This window comes from Coturnix japonica, chromosome 2 (assembly GCF_054131305.1).
Source record: "Coturnix japonica strain WE chromosome 2, WE-NBRP24, whole genome shotgun sequence".
NCBI lineage: Eukaryota > Metazoa > Chordata > Aves > Galliformes > Phasianidae > Coturnix > Coturnix japonica.
In genome coordinates this window covers 66,185,579-66,204,677 of record NC_140664.1, presented here as the reverse complement: position 1 = coordinate 66,204,677, position 19,099 = coordinate 66,185,579, and the positions used below count along the sequence as shown (strand labels likewise).

The window sequence follows — 19,099 nt, the reverse complement described above, 5'->3', positions numbered from 1 at the left end:
TTGGAGTTTCACCTGGTTTGTTTTCATGCACTCCAGACTTTTATCAGGATTTTAAAATAAGAATACAAGAAACCTGACACAGGCAACTTACTCCATATTGCATACATGCTGAGTAGTTATGCTTCACTGAATCAGCCTACTTATGCAAATTTCACCCCCAGTGGGTACATCTGTGTATATTTAAAGACTTCTCATTTCTAAAGTTGAAAAGAGTTGTTATTCTCTCGCACAACACTTTTTAACAACTAAAATCTGTTGTAAAGGCCAAAAGGTATTGTGATGCTACCCAAGTTACCAATATGACTATTTCAAATACATAGAAGCATCTCAGTTGGAAAAGACCTACAAGGTCATCAAGTCCAGCCATCAGCCTGAGATGCCCAAGGGACAGGATGCCATGCAGTGAGACCCAGACAGGCTTGAGCAGTGGGCCAAGGAGAACCTCATGAGGTTCAACAAATGCAAGTGCAACGTCTGGCGCCTGGTTTGAGGCAGCCCCCACTACCAATACAGACTGGGGACAAAAGAGATGAACACAGCCCTGTTGAAAAGGATTTGTGAGTACTGGGGGATGTCAAGCTGGACATGAGCCAGCCATGTGCCCTCACAGCCCAGAAATCCAACCGTATCCTGGGCTGCATCAATGGATGCGTGACCAACAGGTCAAGGGAGGTGATCCTGCACCTCTACTTTGTGCTGGTGAGACCTCACCTGGAATACTGCATCCAGATGTGGAATCCTCAGTACAGGAGAGACATGGACCTGTTGGAGTGCATCCAGATGAGGGCCCAAAAGTGAGACAAGGGATGAAAGTCTGCCCTGTGTGGACAGGCTGAGATAACTGGGGCTGTTCTGCCTGGAGAAGAGAAGGCTCTGGGGAGAACTGTTAGCAGCCTTTCAGTATAAAGGGGACTATGAGAAAGAAGAAGACAAACTCTTTAGCAGGGCCTGTTATGACAGGAGAAGGTTTCAAACTAAAAGAGGGGAGATTTAGACTGGATATAACAAATAATTTTTTTTACAACTATGGTGGTGAAACTCTGGAACAGGTTGCCCATAGAGGTGGTGAATGTCCTGTCCCTGGAGACATTCAAGGTCAGGCTGGAATAGGCTCTGAGCAACCTTATCTAATAGTGGCTGTTTGGTTCCCCACTGACACTGACATTCTCTTTACATACGTGTGTGTGTGTGCATAAGTAGTTGAAAAATATCTTACGTTCTTTGCAAACTCTCTCATAACAGTGGTAAGAGTGAGTGTAATCATCAGAATATTTGTTTATTTGTTTACTTAGCTCTATTGTAAGTGAAAGGTTTTGCCCTGTTTTGATAGTAATTGTTTCCATTGTGCCTTTTAAAGATAGATAAGATCAGCTTGACTGCATATGCAGGAATCAGTCACTGTGACTAAATCAGTCTCTTAAGTTGCTGTGTTTTTAGCAATGATTTTTAGGATATTTTCTTTATTTGATTTCAGTTACTAAATTATTTTAAAGGTTCAAAGTATTATAAAAGAAACAAAGTTCTGCTCATTAAGGAAAAGATGTTTGAGTCAACAAGAACTGTGTGATCTAGGTACAAAAAATGAGTGGAGATAAGCAGTATTTTTGTCCAGGTAACACTCTGTCTCTTGTTATAAATACCACAGATATAAATGACGTAGTTTTTTGACAAGCAAATGTCGAAGTGGATCATCAAGTATGAAATGTGATCTTAAACACATAGATGTTATCCTGTAAGCTTTTCATTCAGTGCTTTAGTCAAAATGCCAGTATTTAATTGCCATAATTCTGCAGGTTGTTCTGCACTGGGGATTCTGTCAAAACCACACGATACACATTAGATATATTTTACGGTCCAACTGGACTGTGCCAAAGCAAAATACTGTGTATGGACGCATATAGCCCAGATATTGTGCAAACCCCATGGCTGTGCTCCTGGGCTGGGTTTGTGCATGTGCTGGCAGTTGCAGCCAGCGGGACGAACACACATAGAGAGCTAGGGACTCACTGTGTGGCTGCCACCAAGACTGCAGAGCAATACTTTTGCTTTCCTGTAGCTCCTGTTTCTCCTCATTCCCTAGGAGAAAACAGCCAGTGGATCCAGGGACATGTGACGTCACTCATCCCACCCCCAGTGGATGATCCTGGAGTGTCTCCATGGAGTACAGCTCTGTGACACGCAGGCAGCACAAAGTGCCCTCTCCAGCAGATTGTTACGGTTTCACTGCCATAAGGCTTCTCCTGTGCTGCCGAGACATGGCAGGACTGCACTCAAATGTTTTGTAGAGCAGGAGCTTACTTGGTGAAAACGTGTTCCTGCCTCAGAGAAAAGAAATAACTCCATAAATGAAAATCTTACTGCTCGATAAATGAAAAGTTTCAAAAGCAAAACAAAACAAAGTAGAGGCTTCAAAAGAAAGAGACTAGGTCTGGGGAAGGGGCCAGCTTAAGTCTTTGGTTGGGGACAGACTGTGAACCTGAGTACTTGTAATCCACTTTTAATTGAAATTTTTAATTACCGGTTCAGTTCTGCTGAATTTGAACTATCCCCAATCCTGTATGTGCCTGTATTGTGCATAAATGGCTGCAGTATCATTTTTTTTAGTAGTGGTTCACTATGATACATCACCGAGCAATTGCATATCAGTTTTGTACTGGAGCTTTCAAGCTTTATGGTTCTCCAGAACGCTCCCTAGACATGCCTAGTACAGAAATAAAAGTTGTTGCCTTACCATTCTGGCACGGGTGAATCCCCACAGTTCATATGGTAAGTACTAATTTGTCTTCCACTGCCTCATCCCATTAGAATACAAGGCGCGAAGCTCAGTACAGGCACTGCAAAACCTCTACAAAGCACAAAGTACAGATACTTGGATATCTTGCCTTAGAATCCCTCCAGTGCTGTATCTCTGTGCAGTTGTGCTCTGTTGACTCTATTATGCACAGCAGAACATTTCAGAATGTCATTATTGAACTTCTAGAAAAATGATGTTTTTTGCCCATATGTTTATTACTGTGTATCGTTTTTCTTATGTGAATTTATCGTGCCATTGGCATATATATGCCTCTCAAACAGGAGGAATATTCTTCTGAAATCACTAGACTTAAGTGGTAGCATTTGAAGAATAACCAGAAGATGAAGAAGCACACAATCTGATACGTACGCTGTGGTTCAGAATCCTGTGCTTTCATCTGCTAAGAAAGCTGAAGGAGTTCTCCAGCACAGATGCAAGAGTGCAGAAGATTTTAAATAATTCACTGAATGATAAGAGCTGAATCTCTGTTGTTGGGCTGGTGTTTTTTTGGTGTGTTTTTTTCAGGTATCTTTTAAGTAGGTACATCAAAACAGAGGAAACTTGTTCAAAAACTTAATTTTTGCAGATAGATGCTAATGCTCTCTGTGATTCTGTTATCTGACAAATACTATGCAGATACTACAGCGAGGAGTGAACATAGAACAGTTTCCTTTGTACTTTATTCAGACAGATAGTGATGATATTTGACAAATCAAATACAGACTAGCTTGTCCAGGAAATATTTAATACATGGGAAAAAAGAAAGTTGATGTGTTTTGTTCACTGGAATGAATAATTGGCTTTTGCGAAGTGTAGATGATAAAGCATTTCCAGTTTCTGTTTCTGTCAGGCTTCTTAATTTTAAAATTATTATTAAAAAAGAAAAAAAAAATCCACTACTTCTAGTATTTATTACAATGGTGTTGCTTTGCTTGCAGTTTTTACTTTGATATGTGTTTTGCCATCCGTAGGGCCAGATTTACAAGAGCATAGACTTCACTTTGACAACTAGCTTTTCTGAAACCTCTTTACTTTTGTGCTGGCTGCTCCATAATCTGGGGTGGAATCTTATGTATGAAAGTCTGGCTGCTTAGACAAGGGGCTTGGTAGGAGCAGAGGTTCTCTGGATGCATGTGTGCTGGGCTGTGCCAAGAGTCTGCCTGTGGTGACTGGATGTGCCTTGTTATTGTTTGCTGCCCAGCAGTGGGAAAGTAAAGAAAGTTCTTTGTGTGCTTCTGAAAATGGTGAGCGGTGCCCACTGCACATTTTTGTCAGCATCTTACCAACTTCCTGCCTCAACTCTAAAATTATCTCAAGTGTGCTATAGATGAGTATATTCAGCAGTTTTCTAGTGATTACATTTAGCAGATGTGCCTCTGTTTAACCTCACTTCTTCCGCCCACAGCTCACTTTCTAAGTGACAACACCAGGTTGGTCACATTAGCAAAAAAACAATAAAATGAGGATGCAAAGCATTGCTGCTCTAATGTGACACTGAGCACACTTTTTAGTGATCATTTGCTGACACCTCTCAGCTCTGAGTATTTGCTCAATTATCATGTCAAAGCTGGCAAAATTATTTACCTAGCCATGGCTGCAAAAGTGCTGTAAGAAGGGGGTGGTTGGGGAAGGAAGGGGAAGTGGGGCTGGACTGTGAAAGGGTCGCAGACTGGAGATGGACAGCCACTTCAAGGAGGAATGCTTCTGTGCTGCAGTAAGGCAGTGAGGCAGGAGAAAGCATGAGGAGAGGGGTGAGAAGGAATGGAGCAATGCTGCTGACGAAGTCATGGGATACCCACGTGGCCAGGTGAACTCGAGTGGGGAGGAATGGATGCCCAACCCTGAGGACCTTAAGCAGCACAGGCGCAGGCCCTTCCTAGCACCTTCTAGCCAGACTGGTTGAAGCATGAAAGTGAGGAGGTGAAAGTGAGGAGTATGAAAGGAGACGTGAAAGTGAGGAGGTGCACACCACATGCAGACCTGGTTTGGATCTGCACTGGACAAACGAATGCAGCAGAGACAGGCCCAAAGCCCTGGATCTGCAGCAAGTCTTTTTGTTGAGCCCAGGGAACAGCTGGATCACTGCAAAGCCTGCACAGAGCAGGAAGGGAAGGGGGGGTTGGCCACAAGGGATTATTATTATTATTTTTTTTTAAGGTGAAAATATGAATCATGGTTGCTCATTTTTATAGTATGTGCTGTTAAGTTTATTTCATTTTGGCTGCTAGGTGACTGATTGCTACTTTTGACATTTAACAGAGTAACAAAAAGCAGGCAAGATTTTGTCAGAGTCCTGTTTCCATTTATGAGGATAGCTACATTCATCATCACCAGACCCATCAGCCTTGCTACTCCATTCCAGCAGCAGAGCAAGGTCCATGGTGGCAGTGGAGCAGAGACATTTGCATTTCCCTCATTCCCTCCAGCATTACCCTGTCGAGTACTTCTCCTCCCAGTTGCTTAGTCTCTGCTGGAGTTGCCCATGTTTTGTCTGGGTAATTTTCTGTCTTGACCATCAGGCAGAACCCAGCCAGGTTCATCTGACCTGCAGATTCAGTCATCTTGATCCTTGATTAGAGATTAACTTTACCTTTCTGTGGAAGACCAAGAAGGAGCATTACCTGCTGTGATGCCCCCAATAAGGGCAGGAGTGGACATGCACTATATAGGCGCCATTGAGTATGTCCAACCATCAGACTTTGTCACAGCTGAAACAATCACTAAGAATAGTTAAGTTCCAGGACACAAGGCTGTCCTCAAGCAGGGCCCCCCCACCCCCCTTTTCAAATATTCCCCATAGTGTTGATTCGTGGTTTTGATTGCCAAATCCCTCTGCAGGAGTATTTTAAGGGATCTCTCCCTTACTTCCCATTGATTTTACACGTACATGTTATCAAGCATCAGGCTTTAGGATCTTCCAATTAGCTTAAAAGCCAAAAGGTAAAACTGGTGTAAGGGAGAATTAGGTTTAGAATTACATGGGCTGGATTACCAGAGATGGCTATTTTTGTTCTCCTCAAGTGGAGGATCATCATAATTAATCTAGCTCAGTGATTGATCCTAAAGGGGCTATGGTCCACACTGTTGCTGCAGGTGACATACATGGGAAGGATTTGTTTTACCAGCTGTGAGAGGGACTGCATCACCGCTTGAAAACAAAGAGTATGTCATAGCCAAGGTGGCTGAGGTCAGCCAGGCCCAAACCACTCTCCATGAGGGCAAGAATGCAGCACATGGGCAAGAGTCAGTCCTCTGACCAGGCAGCACAGAATGGTCTTTGGGAGGAAAGTTGAGCAGGACAGAAGTCCTTCAAGCCCCTCACTGTGCACCATGCTGCCACTGCCAGCTGGGCCCCCAAGTGCTGCAACAGCTGAGGGGAGGCCTGGAAGCACAGAAACATTTATAGTATACAGCGTGAGTTTTGTGAGCCACTTAACCAGAATTTGGGCAGTGAGGATGCCCTCCTGCCAGTGTGTCCCCACAGTGCCTCCCACACAGCTGCTGTGGGACAAGAGCTGTTGAAATGTCTGGCTGTGTCCCACTGCTGCCTTTGGGGAACTCTGCCCACAGTCCCTGCCCTCCCTGCCTCATCTCCTTGTCAGGAGAGCAGAAGCAGTGCCTGCACTGGTGGTGTATCATAATGCCATGTTGCCAACCTGAAAAGGTCTCGCTCCAGTGAATTTTAACATGCCTGACAGAAATGACATATGAATCTCTTGCCAGTGCATTCAAGATGTGTACTGTAGAAGCTCCAGCTTAAGGTGTTCCATGAGGCCAGGTGTCATGCAAGAGGAACAATGATAGGACAGCCCATGTGGGCACAATATGGGAGAGCTGGAACTCAGAAATGCTGTACATAGAAGTTCCGGTGTTAGTTTTCACTCATTAATCTGAATAATCTTCACCCTGCATCAGAGAGGAATATTTGCCATACAGAGTTACAATCTTAAAATATCTTGAGAAATCTCATCTTGTATCTAAAAGAGAAATCCAATTCAGTCAGGCATCTGGGTTAAAATCCTGATTTTCAAGCAGCATCCCAACAGCTCAAGCCATAGTATCTCAACTGCAGCAGTTTCATACAGGCAAGGAGACCGCAGAGATTCAAGAACAGCAGTACGTTGCCTTTAAAAAAGAAGTGGCAAGTAAAGTTGTAACTTCTTTCACAGGTCTCGCATTTTCTTTAGAGGAAGAAAAGATAATTTTACTTGATACATCCTTTTCATCATTTCAGAGATTAATAATTCTAAGAATATTTCCCTTTTCTCTTTAAAGAAATCTAATGCATTTCTTGTCTTTTGTGCTAATGTATGAATCAATGGCCCTACACCTGCCTTCCTCCCTCCCACTTTGGTTTACAGTGTGTACACCAAGCAACCATGTAATATCTTCTGTTTCATAAATATGCATTGAACAACCTAACAGTTTAACAGCTGTTGAAAAGCATTTAGTAATTGAGTTACCAGGAAAGCACTTTCTAATCAGATAATGGTACTGTCCAAGTTTATAGGCAGACTTGGATGCACAAGGCTCGCATCTACCTGGATGTTATTACTGTACAAAAGTGTACATATGCATTTGTTCACATAAAAATATATACATGTAAAACCAAAGAGGACAGGCAGATCTGCTAGAGGTAGTTTTCCCAGTGAGCAGCAGAAAAGCTTGTCAGACTGCAGAGCCATGCTGGCATCCTCCCTTTAGCTGGCCAGTGAGTCTGAGAGCAGCACTGTGTGGCGAGGAACACAATGGGAGCAGCACTCCAGAGCAGCATCACCCCACACCTCACCCCTCTGTGCTCCCACAGCCTCCTGGCTTCTCTCACCAGCCTGCCTGCTCTCTCCGCTGCTGAGCCATCTTGCCCTGCAACAGCAGGGCTGGTACTTGCATGCAGCAGGGCTGGCTGGATGCACAGCACTGGTGCTGATCTGCTACACCCTGGTAACCCACATGGGTCCAGATGTTTTTTGGTGTAGGGCAGGGTAGCAGCAGGTGGTTGAGAGGGCATTGGTAGGTTGATCTGTGCTGTGTGAGAGCTCAGTGCTTCCTCATGTGCCACTTGCTCATTGAGAAAGTGAATTTTCTGTCAGGTAATGCAGAAGAAGATTAAATGATTTCCTTCTCTTATTTTTCACAACATTTCCTGAAGATAATTTTATAAACTTTCCTGTGTTAAGTATAATTATGTATACTTGTGCTTTTTGATGGTAAAGTTTTCAAAATCTTTAATTTGGCCTCATTGAAAACCCCATTTTGTCTAGGCAGAGACAGGTCAACCAGCTCATGTATTTCAAGCAGGAATAACACTAGTGTGCCTTAGCCAGTGCTATGCTGGAGAGGCAAAGCATGCTCCCACAGTAGCACAGAGATAAAATACCCATGAGATCACCCATGAGACCTTCTATAGCTCCGTCCCTCCAACCACATGCAGGGAACAAGGCCACCATTGTGTGATGGATGTGTGATAACTCAGTGAAGGTCTGTGGGATGCTTTGTTAACAAACGATCAGGGAAGGGTGAGTGAATTCAGATACTTGTGTAGATAAAACCTGCAAATGTGCACGTCCCGCCTACAGATCCCTTTGTTTCTGACACACTGTGCTATGGCTTTACTAACTAAAAAGCAAAAGTCTGATACTAGCTTGACCTTTAAAAAACATTTCGGTTGAATTGGTGCCTAGGGAAATACATCCAGTTCACAGGCAGTACCTGCAAAGACCCTCACAGGGGCTGTCCTAGAAGATACCTGGGCCTGAATGCCCTGTCCTCCATCACTGAGATTGCCAGGGCTGCAGACAGATTGGCAGGCTTTTCTGGCTTACTGGTGCTCTGATGCTACTGAACAATAAGATTATAGTTCCTGAGGTAGCCAGCCCATTGCTTCTCCCCAGCACCAGACCTCTCCAGAGTCAGAACATGAAGCGACGTCCTCTCTCCACACTAGCCAATGTTGCTGCAACTGCCAGGATTTTGTCTTGCACAAATCCAGAGCATTTAAGATGCACATGGAGATGTGCTTGCCTTCAATCAACCAGTAGCAGAGAAGCAGTAGAATTTGGGTTAACTGAAGCAGCGTCTTCTGAGGAACCATCTGCTTCTTGGTCAAGAGGATGTACTGCCTCCATCAAAACTGACTTACAAAGGAAGTTTATAGAGGCAGAAATGGCAGTTCAGATCTCAGCTCGGTAGTGGAGGTTTGGACTGTCTAATTCCTTGTTGCTCTTTGGAAGTCTTGTCCCAGATACTTAGCAGTTATGAGATATTTAGTCCAGAATTTGAAGAAATGCATGTGTGGACGTGATGAAAGAAGTAGTGTTCTGATTTTTGTATGCTAACTAAAATCCTTACCTTCAGAGATAATCACAGTCTGCAGCGTGAGAAGTGACTATTCTGTTTGATAGGTTCAAGCAGACTGCAGGCGAAACAAATGTGGTATAGTGCCATAAATGCCTGCATTGATAATACTACATAGAAATGGGAATTTGTTAGTTTAATTTTAATTAGGACAAACATCTATTTAATTTATATGCTTATATTTTCTCAGTTCACATATTTTAATAGCACCCCCAAAAAAATTTAAAAACCCATCTGGACTGCCAAAGTGTAAAGGCAAACAGGCTTGTTAGAATTGTCAAAAATATATGTAATTTATATTCAAGCGATTTCTGACTCCCTTTACTGAATGTCCATGATTTATTATTTTTCTTCAAGTCTTGATATATTAACATTTTACCTGCTAGAAAAGCCTTTCATTTAAACATGGGCTTGTAGAACTGGCTGAAATATTTCTCTCACATTCAGACCCAAACAGAGGGCCATTGTCTTCAGCTCGGTTGCCTCGGTATGATGTCATAACCTTGGTCTCTTTGAGTAAGAATTGGAGGTAGCTTTGATTTATAGCCCGGTCTGCTGCCAACATGCGGTTCTTAGAACTTCATATTAAATTAGATGACATAATGACACAAGTCCGGAGCCTAAGAAGGCATTATTGAACCATTTAAAACCAATTAGCGCAGATTAAGTCGCTTATGAGACTAATTTAGAACTTTGAGCTCTGTCTTATTTTAATATTCAAAATTGAGGAAAATTTAAAATCATCTGTCATCTGACCTTATGCATTATGAAGTAAGAAGCATTTCAAAATTAACCATAGCAGCCAAGTTTACACACATTTTTCCTGTTTATAGCAAGGGCCTGATTCTTGAGTAGGGTCTCTGAAATGAATGGCATTCTTTTGAGTATGAGTTTGTGTAGAAACTGTGCATTGTCTTTCTGTTTACAGTTTCAAGAATTCTGACATCATTGTTGAAATTTATTATTGGCAAATCTCAGACCAGTTCAGTCACAATTCTTCATTCTAGTCAGCTGAGAGTCTGCAAAACTGGGTGTTATCACTGCACTGCAGCACAGCTTTAAGACAGAAAGCTTATGGTCGTTATGGCTCTACTGAATTTAAGAAACAGTTGAGTTCCTTCTAAAAGTGCTGGCAGATTCTGAACAGTTGTGGGGCTCTTCAGTTAAGTGCCAGTCCAGGCCTGCCATGTGAGTAGCAGCATCTCTGAGCTGACAGGATCTTACCAAGTCATTTAAGATGATGACTAATTTGAAGTCTTTGAGCTACAAGTTAGTCAGGCTACTACTGTTCTCTGTTAAATATTAATTCTGAGAAAATTAATGGTGCTCTTTGTATCACATCACATCTCCCTGCATGGAGTACCCTCTTTGGGAGGTGAGTGGCAGTGCAAATGGATGTGCTTTATGGCACTTAGTGTACTGTGCTTCCAAAGGGATGTGTTTGAGAATGAAAACACTTCTAGCTCAGATCTATAATGATATGCAGTCAATCAAACATGAGTCAGTAGGAAAGTGGTAATGCTAATCCAATAATGGCTGTAATTGTTCGTGACTGCTTAGAAGGAATCCACCCAATACCACCCATAGGAAGGTGCTGTGATAGCTTAGGTGGACTTGTAAGGGCTGTATCCACAGCTGTTCCAACTACTCACCCCAGCTAAGGTTCTCAGCCTCCACAAAGGGAGTGAGGCAGAGAACAGTGGCATTTCTGTTGCCTGCAAGTTAAGCAGTAGTTATTCATGTGAAAAACAGTAGCTAAAGTCTACTCAGAAGGGAAAGTGCCAGTCTCTGTTTTGCCTCTGAATTTACAGAACTTAACTTTTGGTTACTGTCACTACCTTCAAGAGTTCAGAGACTAATAGGTTTGTAATAGCCCCTGTCGCACACTGGTCCATTGCCTAGTGCAGAGTAGAACTGACCAGGTATGGACTATTGCTTGTGGCAGCTGTATTTCAGAGTAGTGAGATAAGAAAACTGAATGTAATAATTTTTGATGTTCACAATCATTAATTCAACTCCATGGCACTGGTATCAAAATATCAAAAGTGTAGTGACAAAAAGTGTCTGGTGAACCAAGTAGCAAGGATGTGCTGTGAAGAGCTACAACAAAAACCAGCCTGAGATCAGGAACCATAAAGCCTCCTTCCTTCAGCCCTGTGTGCCACCAGGACTGTAATCCTTCCCTGGGTTATAACAAGTCAGACAGCACCAGGGTTTATTGCAGTTGAATTGCCAGTGGTTGAGCTCGGAATTATTTAGCACAGGTGTTTCTATAACAGTGATATATTGGGAAAATTCAATGTTCAACAACCATCATATTTCCAGCTGTGCTGTGGTTAGTACTAGTACAGCGAACCTAATATAAAACATATGAGAATATTTGCTAGCTCAGGAACTTGTTAAAGGTATTTTCTTACAATATCTGTACTGCTATATTTATCTAGGTGTGTTTCTTTGGTCTTGCATTTTCATAAAGGGTGTGATACTGGTTTTATAAAGCTGTCTCCAAACCTGGATTCTGCTTCTCAGTAACCGAGTGTATTAGTAGCAGTGCTAGCCAGTGTACAGCACATAAGTAGATGAAAATAAGATTATGAGAAATCCAATGACATTCCGTTATCCTTAGCACATTCATCTTATGTAGCACCCTTGTATTTGTTACATATATAGACATGTTTTTACTAGGGGTGATAGAAATCTTGAAACAAGTGTTGCAAGCATCTATATATAAAAGAACATAAAAGGACGAAAGTTAACAAGAGCTTGGGGGGCTGTAAAACAAGGGTAGTGAACTGCATCCACTAGCAGCAAAATTTGTGAGCGTTAGAAAAGATTTTTTAGGTTCACATGCTCACACATGCATTTTTATGGTTTCAAAAGACTAATACACGAACACAGAAACAAATGATTGGAGAATATAAGGGCGGCTCGGAAAATAATGCCTCCTATTTTATTAGGTCAGCTCATGATGTCAGAGATGGATTTGGCAGTACAGCAGCAGAGGGTGAACCTTTCTGTCAATACTCCATTACATTTTGTTGCCATGTGACAGATGGCAGCAGAGGGTCAGTCTGACAGAATGGCATTTGACCTGGAAGTGCACATGAAGCAAAGGTGTGTCACTGAATTCCTCCATGAGGAAAAAAAATGCACCCTTTGATGTTCATCAGTGCTTGCTGTATTTTTGTAGAGGCCAAAAAACAGATGTGAACACAGTGAGGTGGGGGGTGATGCATTTCAGCAGTGGTGACAGCAACAGTGGGTCATCTCTCAGATTTTTATGAGCACAGCATGCAGGATCTTGTTATGACTAGTGAAAAAGTACAGCTAATGGTGGCAACTGTTTAAAAAGCATTTTGTAGCTGAGAATTTGCTCTATCAAATATTACTGTTGTGCTTATTGTACCTGTTTTAGTTTCCATGGAAATAAATAGGAGGCATTACTTTCAGAGTGACCTGCAGACAAGGATGTTAGTGAAAACATGCATATAAAGACACAGAAACACTCATGACAAGCATGTTCTCTGAGCTGAGCTGTGCAAATGTTTAATTAATAACTTTGTGCTGCAACAGGTTCATTATCCTAGTATTCTACCATAGCATCACCATACATTTCCAGTGGTGCATTCAAGCTATAGCTGTTCCGTGGATCTCTTTTGGGAAGGAAGATTAAATGCTGTGAGGCATCCACAGTCAGTTGCTGTATGCCTAATAGTTTCATCTGACTAGAAGAAATGTGTCTACACACTGAATTGGTCCTATTGCTTATAATTTTCCTGACAGAGAAAGTAGGCATCTTTTACCTATGAACTGCTTGTGTTATGGGAGAACAAGGAAATGCACCTCTCCGATTTGAGAGAGATAGTTCATGTGAAAAAGGCACATTGATTTAGGAAGATCTTTCCTCTGACTTGAGAAATCAGCTCTGCATTTTGTCTTGACTGGATTGATACTCACTGAGTCATATTGTCCATGAGCGAGTACCATTTCAAGACATGGTTTAACAGCTCAATTAGGACCTCTTTTGAGACAGCACATAGAGCAAGGAGAGATGTAGAACAGGAATCAGTATTTCTTAGCATCCAGAGACTGAGTTAACACCTTTTAGAAGCCAGCATTAGGGACTTGTATCTAACTTAGAATCAAAAAAGTAAAGTTGGATGTGACTTCTTGAGTATTTTACACTCATTTGTTGTTTAGCAAGATTTCATACCATCATGTAAAAACTAAACAAATCAAACTCTACTCTTTCAAAAATGTCTTCGTAATTGATTTATTTATTTTTTGTATGTAGTACTTTGTCTTTTATCTTTGCAGTTCTGTTTTTGCTAATCTCTGAAGCTCCATTTCTACTTATTAAGCACCAGTTTACCAAATGGGCAGACATTTATCAAATGGGCCATCAGTAGCCGTAGAAATGCAGTAGTATGTCCAAGCTAAAATTCTTGCTTTGATTACTACAAATACATGGAGCCCTTGGGTCCAAAGCTTCCACTGAAGCACAGCTATTTGCAAATAGATTTTTATAGCGCATTAGTGCTGGAGGAGAGTCCAAAGAAAATAGTCCTTTTCAATATTAGAACCAGCTGTGACTTTCTTGTGCTGATGACTCATTCATTTTTTTTTTTATAGGGTGGGAGAACTAGGCAAAAGACACACAGAGTCTTATTCAAGACGTTGTTTGTTTTGCAAAGGGTATCCTAGCCACAAGCCAACTTGATCATACCAATATGCAGCTCATGTTTATTTAAAACTTTTTTCTTTTAACAGTTCCAATTATAAAAACAGAACCCACAGATGACTATGAGCCTGCTCAAACCTGTGGACCAATGAACCAAGGCTTAAGCCCTCTCTCTAAACCATACTACAACCAGCAGATAATGATGCCCCCTGATCCTGGTTCGTGCCTCATGGCTGGCTTCGCCTCCTGTCAGCAGAGGAACACGGTGATGTCACCCTCTCCCAGCGCAAGCCCCAAGCTGCACGACCTTTCATCCTCTCCTTACAAGTGCATCCCCAACCCAGGCCACAGTCACCTCGGACTTCAGCAGCCTGCTGGAGGTGTCCCCACCATACAGGAAGTGCCAAGGTCTATAGTTGTGCACCCAAGCTCCCCTGAGCAATCATCTCACATCATGCTGCAGCCGCAGGTGAGTCAACATCTGAGCAGTAGCTGTCCCCTTGGTTATCAACAAACACTCTATCCCAACAGTCCCTCTTCTCCAGTTCCATCTGTTACCCAAGAGCCAACCTATTTGCAGTCCTGCAGTCCAACTCACTCATCCATAATGGGTCAACAGCAGCAGCAACTGCCGAAGGTTCACAGAAATGAGTCTCCAACAACCCAACCACTGTCATTGCCAGAGTTGCATGAGGAAAGTAATCATAATTTGGCCCCTATTCCTGTAACGATCAAGCGAGAACCTGAGGAATTGGACCAGATGTACCTGGATGATGGTAAGTCTTCCACAGTGTAGAGGTTTGCACTCAACCATGTTGCTGTATCAGTGAGTTCCCTTAACTTCCTCCTCCTTTTGAATTTGAGTGGGGAAAAAAAAAGTATAATTAACAGCCTGGTAGAATTATGCTGAGTTTTGCTCGGTTTGTTTCTATATGGAAAGAGGTTCTCAGTTTCACTTGCAGTAATGAAACCATATTATCTAAGCCTTTAATGCTATCAGTTACCGTAAAGCTAGCTGCATGACCAACAGCTACACTGCAATAATCTTAACTGTATGGTCTTGGCTTATCCTATGTCAGTGACTCATGAAACTGTACTGAAAACATATTTAACATTGTTCTGTCCATAATGAAGTAAAATTTCTGATACACAAAGCTTCTCACTGGAACTAAATGATAAACTGCTCTCCTTCAGTTGAGAAAATTTAAATTAAAAATAGTGACAGATCTTTCAGCGTAACTTTTCAGTCTGGTGGCATCTGACGTTACTTCTTTTTCTTCCATTTTCATTCTTACTGAGGACTTGTTGCTGCTTTTTTCTTCTTTTTTTCTTTTCTTTCTTTTTTTTTTTTTTCTATGCATATATATTCTACATGCACCACTGAAATATTAAAATGCTGCGATGAACTTGTCAGACTCCAGCTTCCGAAGATTTATTAGCTGAGCATATTAAAAGGGGTAATCTGGAATTTGATTATGTGACCTCACTGAATTGTGACTTAGCACATGCTGCTAAGTATCCCAGTGGTATTCTGAACCCTCACCTCAATGCAGTACGTGAGTTCCCTTCCAATAGTCATATCACTTTATATAACGTACCATACCATGCTATTTGAAAAATGCTATTTGAAATGGATGCATTGAAATCAATTAGTGCCAAGGAACCTCTGAAAGAGACTGTCTTTCAGGGAGAATTTAAAGACAGTTCATTGCAAAAAAAAACCAAAAAACAAACAAACAAAAAAAACCAATTTTTATTTTACTCAGCATGATACTTACTGAATTAGGATTATAAATGAATGCTTTGGAGCTTTAGGAGCAGTCTTCTGATTTTATCTCTGGGAAAATAATTTTTCGCAACAGAAGTTGTTATTGATTACATGATAGACAGTTCCGAGGAATTCCCCTAATTAGGAGTTCAGTTTGCTAAAGTTTTGCACAACACATCATTTAAGACAATGTTATCTTCGCATACTGTACATTTTTCCCCACATATCTGCACCACGAGGAGTAAAATGTTCAACAAACCAAACAAGAAATGTACACAAACCAGAACAGAAAATCATGCCCAGATTTTGGTTTTGAGAGAAATGAAGTTATTTGTATAGCTCATCTATAGCTGTCTCTCTAGAAAAGCACAAAGAATGAATAGTCTTTCTGCCTTACTTCTCCAAAATCCAGCAGGCACTTCTGTCATAGTGTTACCAAACTCACCTTTGCCTCATCTCTGCTGGAGGAACTGGACTGCAGCTCAGACATGGAGAGCAGAGTTTATCAACCATGTCTACTTCAGATTTCTCCTCAAGGATCACAAGAACTTTGCTGCAGTGTACTCTGGGACAGAAGTTCTTATTTTTTTTATCAATATACATTCTTTCTGACAAAGCAGAAATGGCTTAGTCCTTATGCATTTCTGTTCCATTCTCTCTTTTGGACATACATGCACACCAGTCATCTGATGGATAGACAGAAGAAATTGTAGAAGCCACTATGTACATCTGCGCTGATACTTAAAGTTGACTTTGAAGATCTATTCTCTAGAGATCTAGCTCACCAAATCAAGATATACTTCCCTTTGGCATCCATCAGCCTGTCAAAATCATTCCATGACTTAACCACAAGAACTATAAGCCAAGAAGATAACGTGTAGATGTAACAGGGCAACAATATATAATAGAAGAAATATAATGTATGCAATTTCAAAAAATTAAGCAATAGCAGTTTGCTTTATGGGTAATGAGAAATGGTAACTAGAGGAGCTACCTTTTCTGTGACCAAATTGATGTTTAGGTCTGTTGCAGACTAGTGCAGCCTAGTCCACATGAGCTTACTGTTTACTATCTATGCTGTATCTCACTGCCTGAAGAAAAGGCCATCCACTCTGTGCCTTGCCTTTGATGATGCTGGAAAAGGAGTACTACTGTCTTCTTGATCATCTTTGTATTGGGTCTGAGAAAGGAACTGTGCAGCAGAGGAGCTGGAATTTGGAACCACTTCTTGTGGGACATGTGCTGGCTATGACATGACATACCTCAGACGCAGCATAGAAGAAGAAAACTGTATGTCAGGCCCAAAGCCAGTTTACATTTATGCATTCATGGAGGCAACCTCAGTACAACCAGTGCAGATAATGTTTTTACATTACAATTAATCTGATTAACTCATAGGTTCTCCATGGAAAGGATTGCACCAGTCCATCCTAGCCACATGCTCTTGCTACTTCCTTTGAGTAATATCAATTATGTAGCAGCAGAACAAGCTAATAGAAAATTATCTTGACGAGGATAGCAAAATCTACAGTTTTCCATTGGATCATCTCATGGAACTGCATTTGGTGGGTTCAGCCCATCAGATGTGCAGGAAGCCTTTTGCAGTGGGGCCACACTGGGTGGCAGACAGCCCACCCGTAGTCTAGAGTGTGCAAGACTTGCAGCCACATCTGATGTCATTTAATCTTCCCCAGCAAATATCTAATTGGCTCATCCTGTCTAAGCAAAAAACCCCCATATCATTATCACCCCCTACTTATGAAAGGCTGATGTCTTGCTTTCTGACACAGTCTCAAAGGACAGTTTGGCCACTGTGGGAACTGCCTAGAAACTTATGTGATTGCAGTTGGTGTCCCAGTAGGTGAAGTTCACTGTGATATATAGCCCATGTGTGCAGTGCCTTTGTCTCATTCAGACCTCTGGTACTAATTGTGGAATAAGGCACTGTCCAGAGGTAGAATGGATTTTACATGTGCTGGATTATTTTTTTTTTAAAGCATCACCATTGTTTATCATAAAATCGTATCAATCTTTAAATTATAATTTAAATTACTTTTAATTTTTTTAATATATTTCTACCTGATGTCAATTTGAGAGCACAGGAGATGCCAGATATACTTCACTGCTTTCCTTCCATATTACTCTAAATATATCAACTCTTTCCCACATCCTCAAGGTATATTAAAAGTAATATAGTGTTGAGGTGGTACTAAAAATTAAATTCACAGAGCTTAATTTCGTAAATAAATGAATATTCGTAGTGTCCTGTAACTACTTAATACTTCAGTTTTACCTGAAAGTACTTACAAAAAGTGTGAGATACAGACATCTAACCTACTTATGGGACTACTGTATGAATGAAATATGAAACTGGCTATGCCAGATGATACTAGGGAAGGTTTTGTTGCTCATTTTCCTAGAAAAGAAGAAGTCTGGAGAGGTTTAATTTATGTAACTAATATATATGTAGCAATTTTGGACCAGGTATAAACAGAAATTTTTTGGTTTCAGTTTATGGGATCAAAGCAATACTCATTCTTTGTGGTCTGGAGTAACTCCAAATATAGACCATCTATACTCGAGTGTAGAAGTGGAAAAAAACAGTCAGCGAGTATATATAATATATATCCTGTACATTACACTTCTCTGCTTCTGTAATGGTGGGCAGCTAAAGGGATAAATAAATAAATAAAGGGAGCACCCAAAGAGATTTCCATTTTGGCAAGTAAACCTTGGTCCTGGCAATCTTGTTTTAAATCAAAATCTACAGTAGCCACCTGGGTTAGTCATTAAATGTGCTGTCCATTTCAATATGTGCATATATGATTCAAAATGTATAACATATTTCAAACTCACCCCATAAAGTGATACCTGATATATTATGACTACGCTCTTGATATTGAAAACTATCTGGCTTGTATATCAGCACTCATTTCAAATAATTATGAGTTCAACCTCCAAACAAAGATTATGGCTGACTCCTGCTGCTGCTTTCATAGCAAGATTTGATGTGCTGTTTAAAAGTATGGTCTGATGAAGCAGCTGAACTGTGACATTTATGCTTCATACTGTTCCTCTTCTCATTCTTTGCAATAGAAGAGATGGCATCTACTGTCCTCCTTGCCAGTTCTTGCAGCAGTCCGCAGCACACTGTGGCACCATGGCAGACCACTCCAGTGCTAACACTCTCCATGTGCCTGTGCCGTCCTTGATCTAGACAGCAAAGATTACATGATTTTCCCCTTTCAGTTCTAACATGGGAGTCGTGCTGGGTGGTAGGGTGATGGAACCCATGGAAAATCCTTAGGCAGGCAGACAGGCAGTCTGGTTTGTCTACCTGAAGGACAGTTTCAATACAGATACAAATTTCTTTTAAGAGTAAACAATATTTGGGGGGGATCAATCAGTCTGAAGTGCTGTACAGCCTTTGGAGGAATAAAGCAGAATTAAAATTGCCAAAAGAGACAGCCAGTTTGGGGAAAGTGTGAGCTGATGAGAACTC

The 19,099-nt window shown here is 41.3% G+C and overlaps 1 protein-coding gene across 11 annotated transcripts in view; it reads left to right on the top strand.

Moving 5' to 3' along the window:
• NFATC1 (nuclear factor of activated T cells 1) overlaps nt 1–19,099 on the top strand; it is a 111,354-nt gene that overhangs the window by 66,386 nt on the left and 25,869 nt on the right. For 2 of the 11 annotated variants that reach the window (XM_015854793.3, XM_085537704.1), the window contains exon 9: nt 13,919–14,298. The exons of 1 other annotated variant lie outside the window; for it this stretch is intronic. In XM_015854793.3, the coding sequence (XP_015710279.1) occupies nt 13,919–14,298 (380 nt within the window). Of the gene's footprint in view, nt 1–2,080; nt 3,563–13,918; nt 14,606–19,099 lie in introns of those variants that run through there. 8 more of the 11 variants (XM_015854787.3, XM_015854789.3, XM_015854794.3 and 5 more) reach the window with 6 other exon arrangements.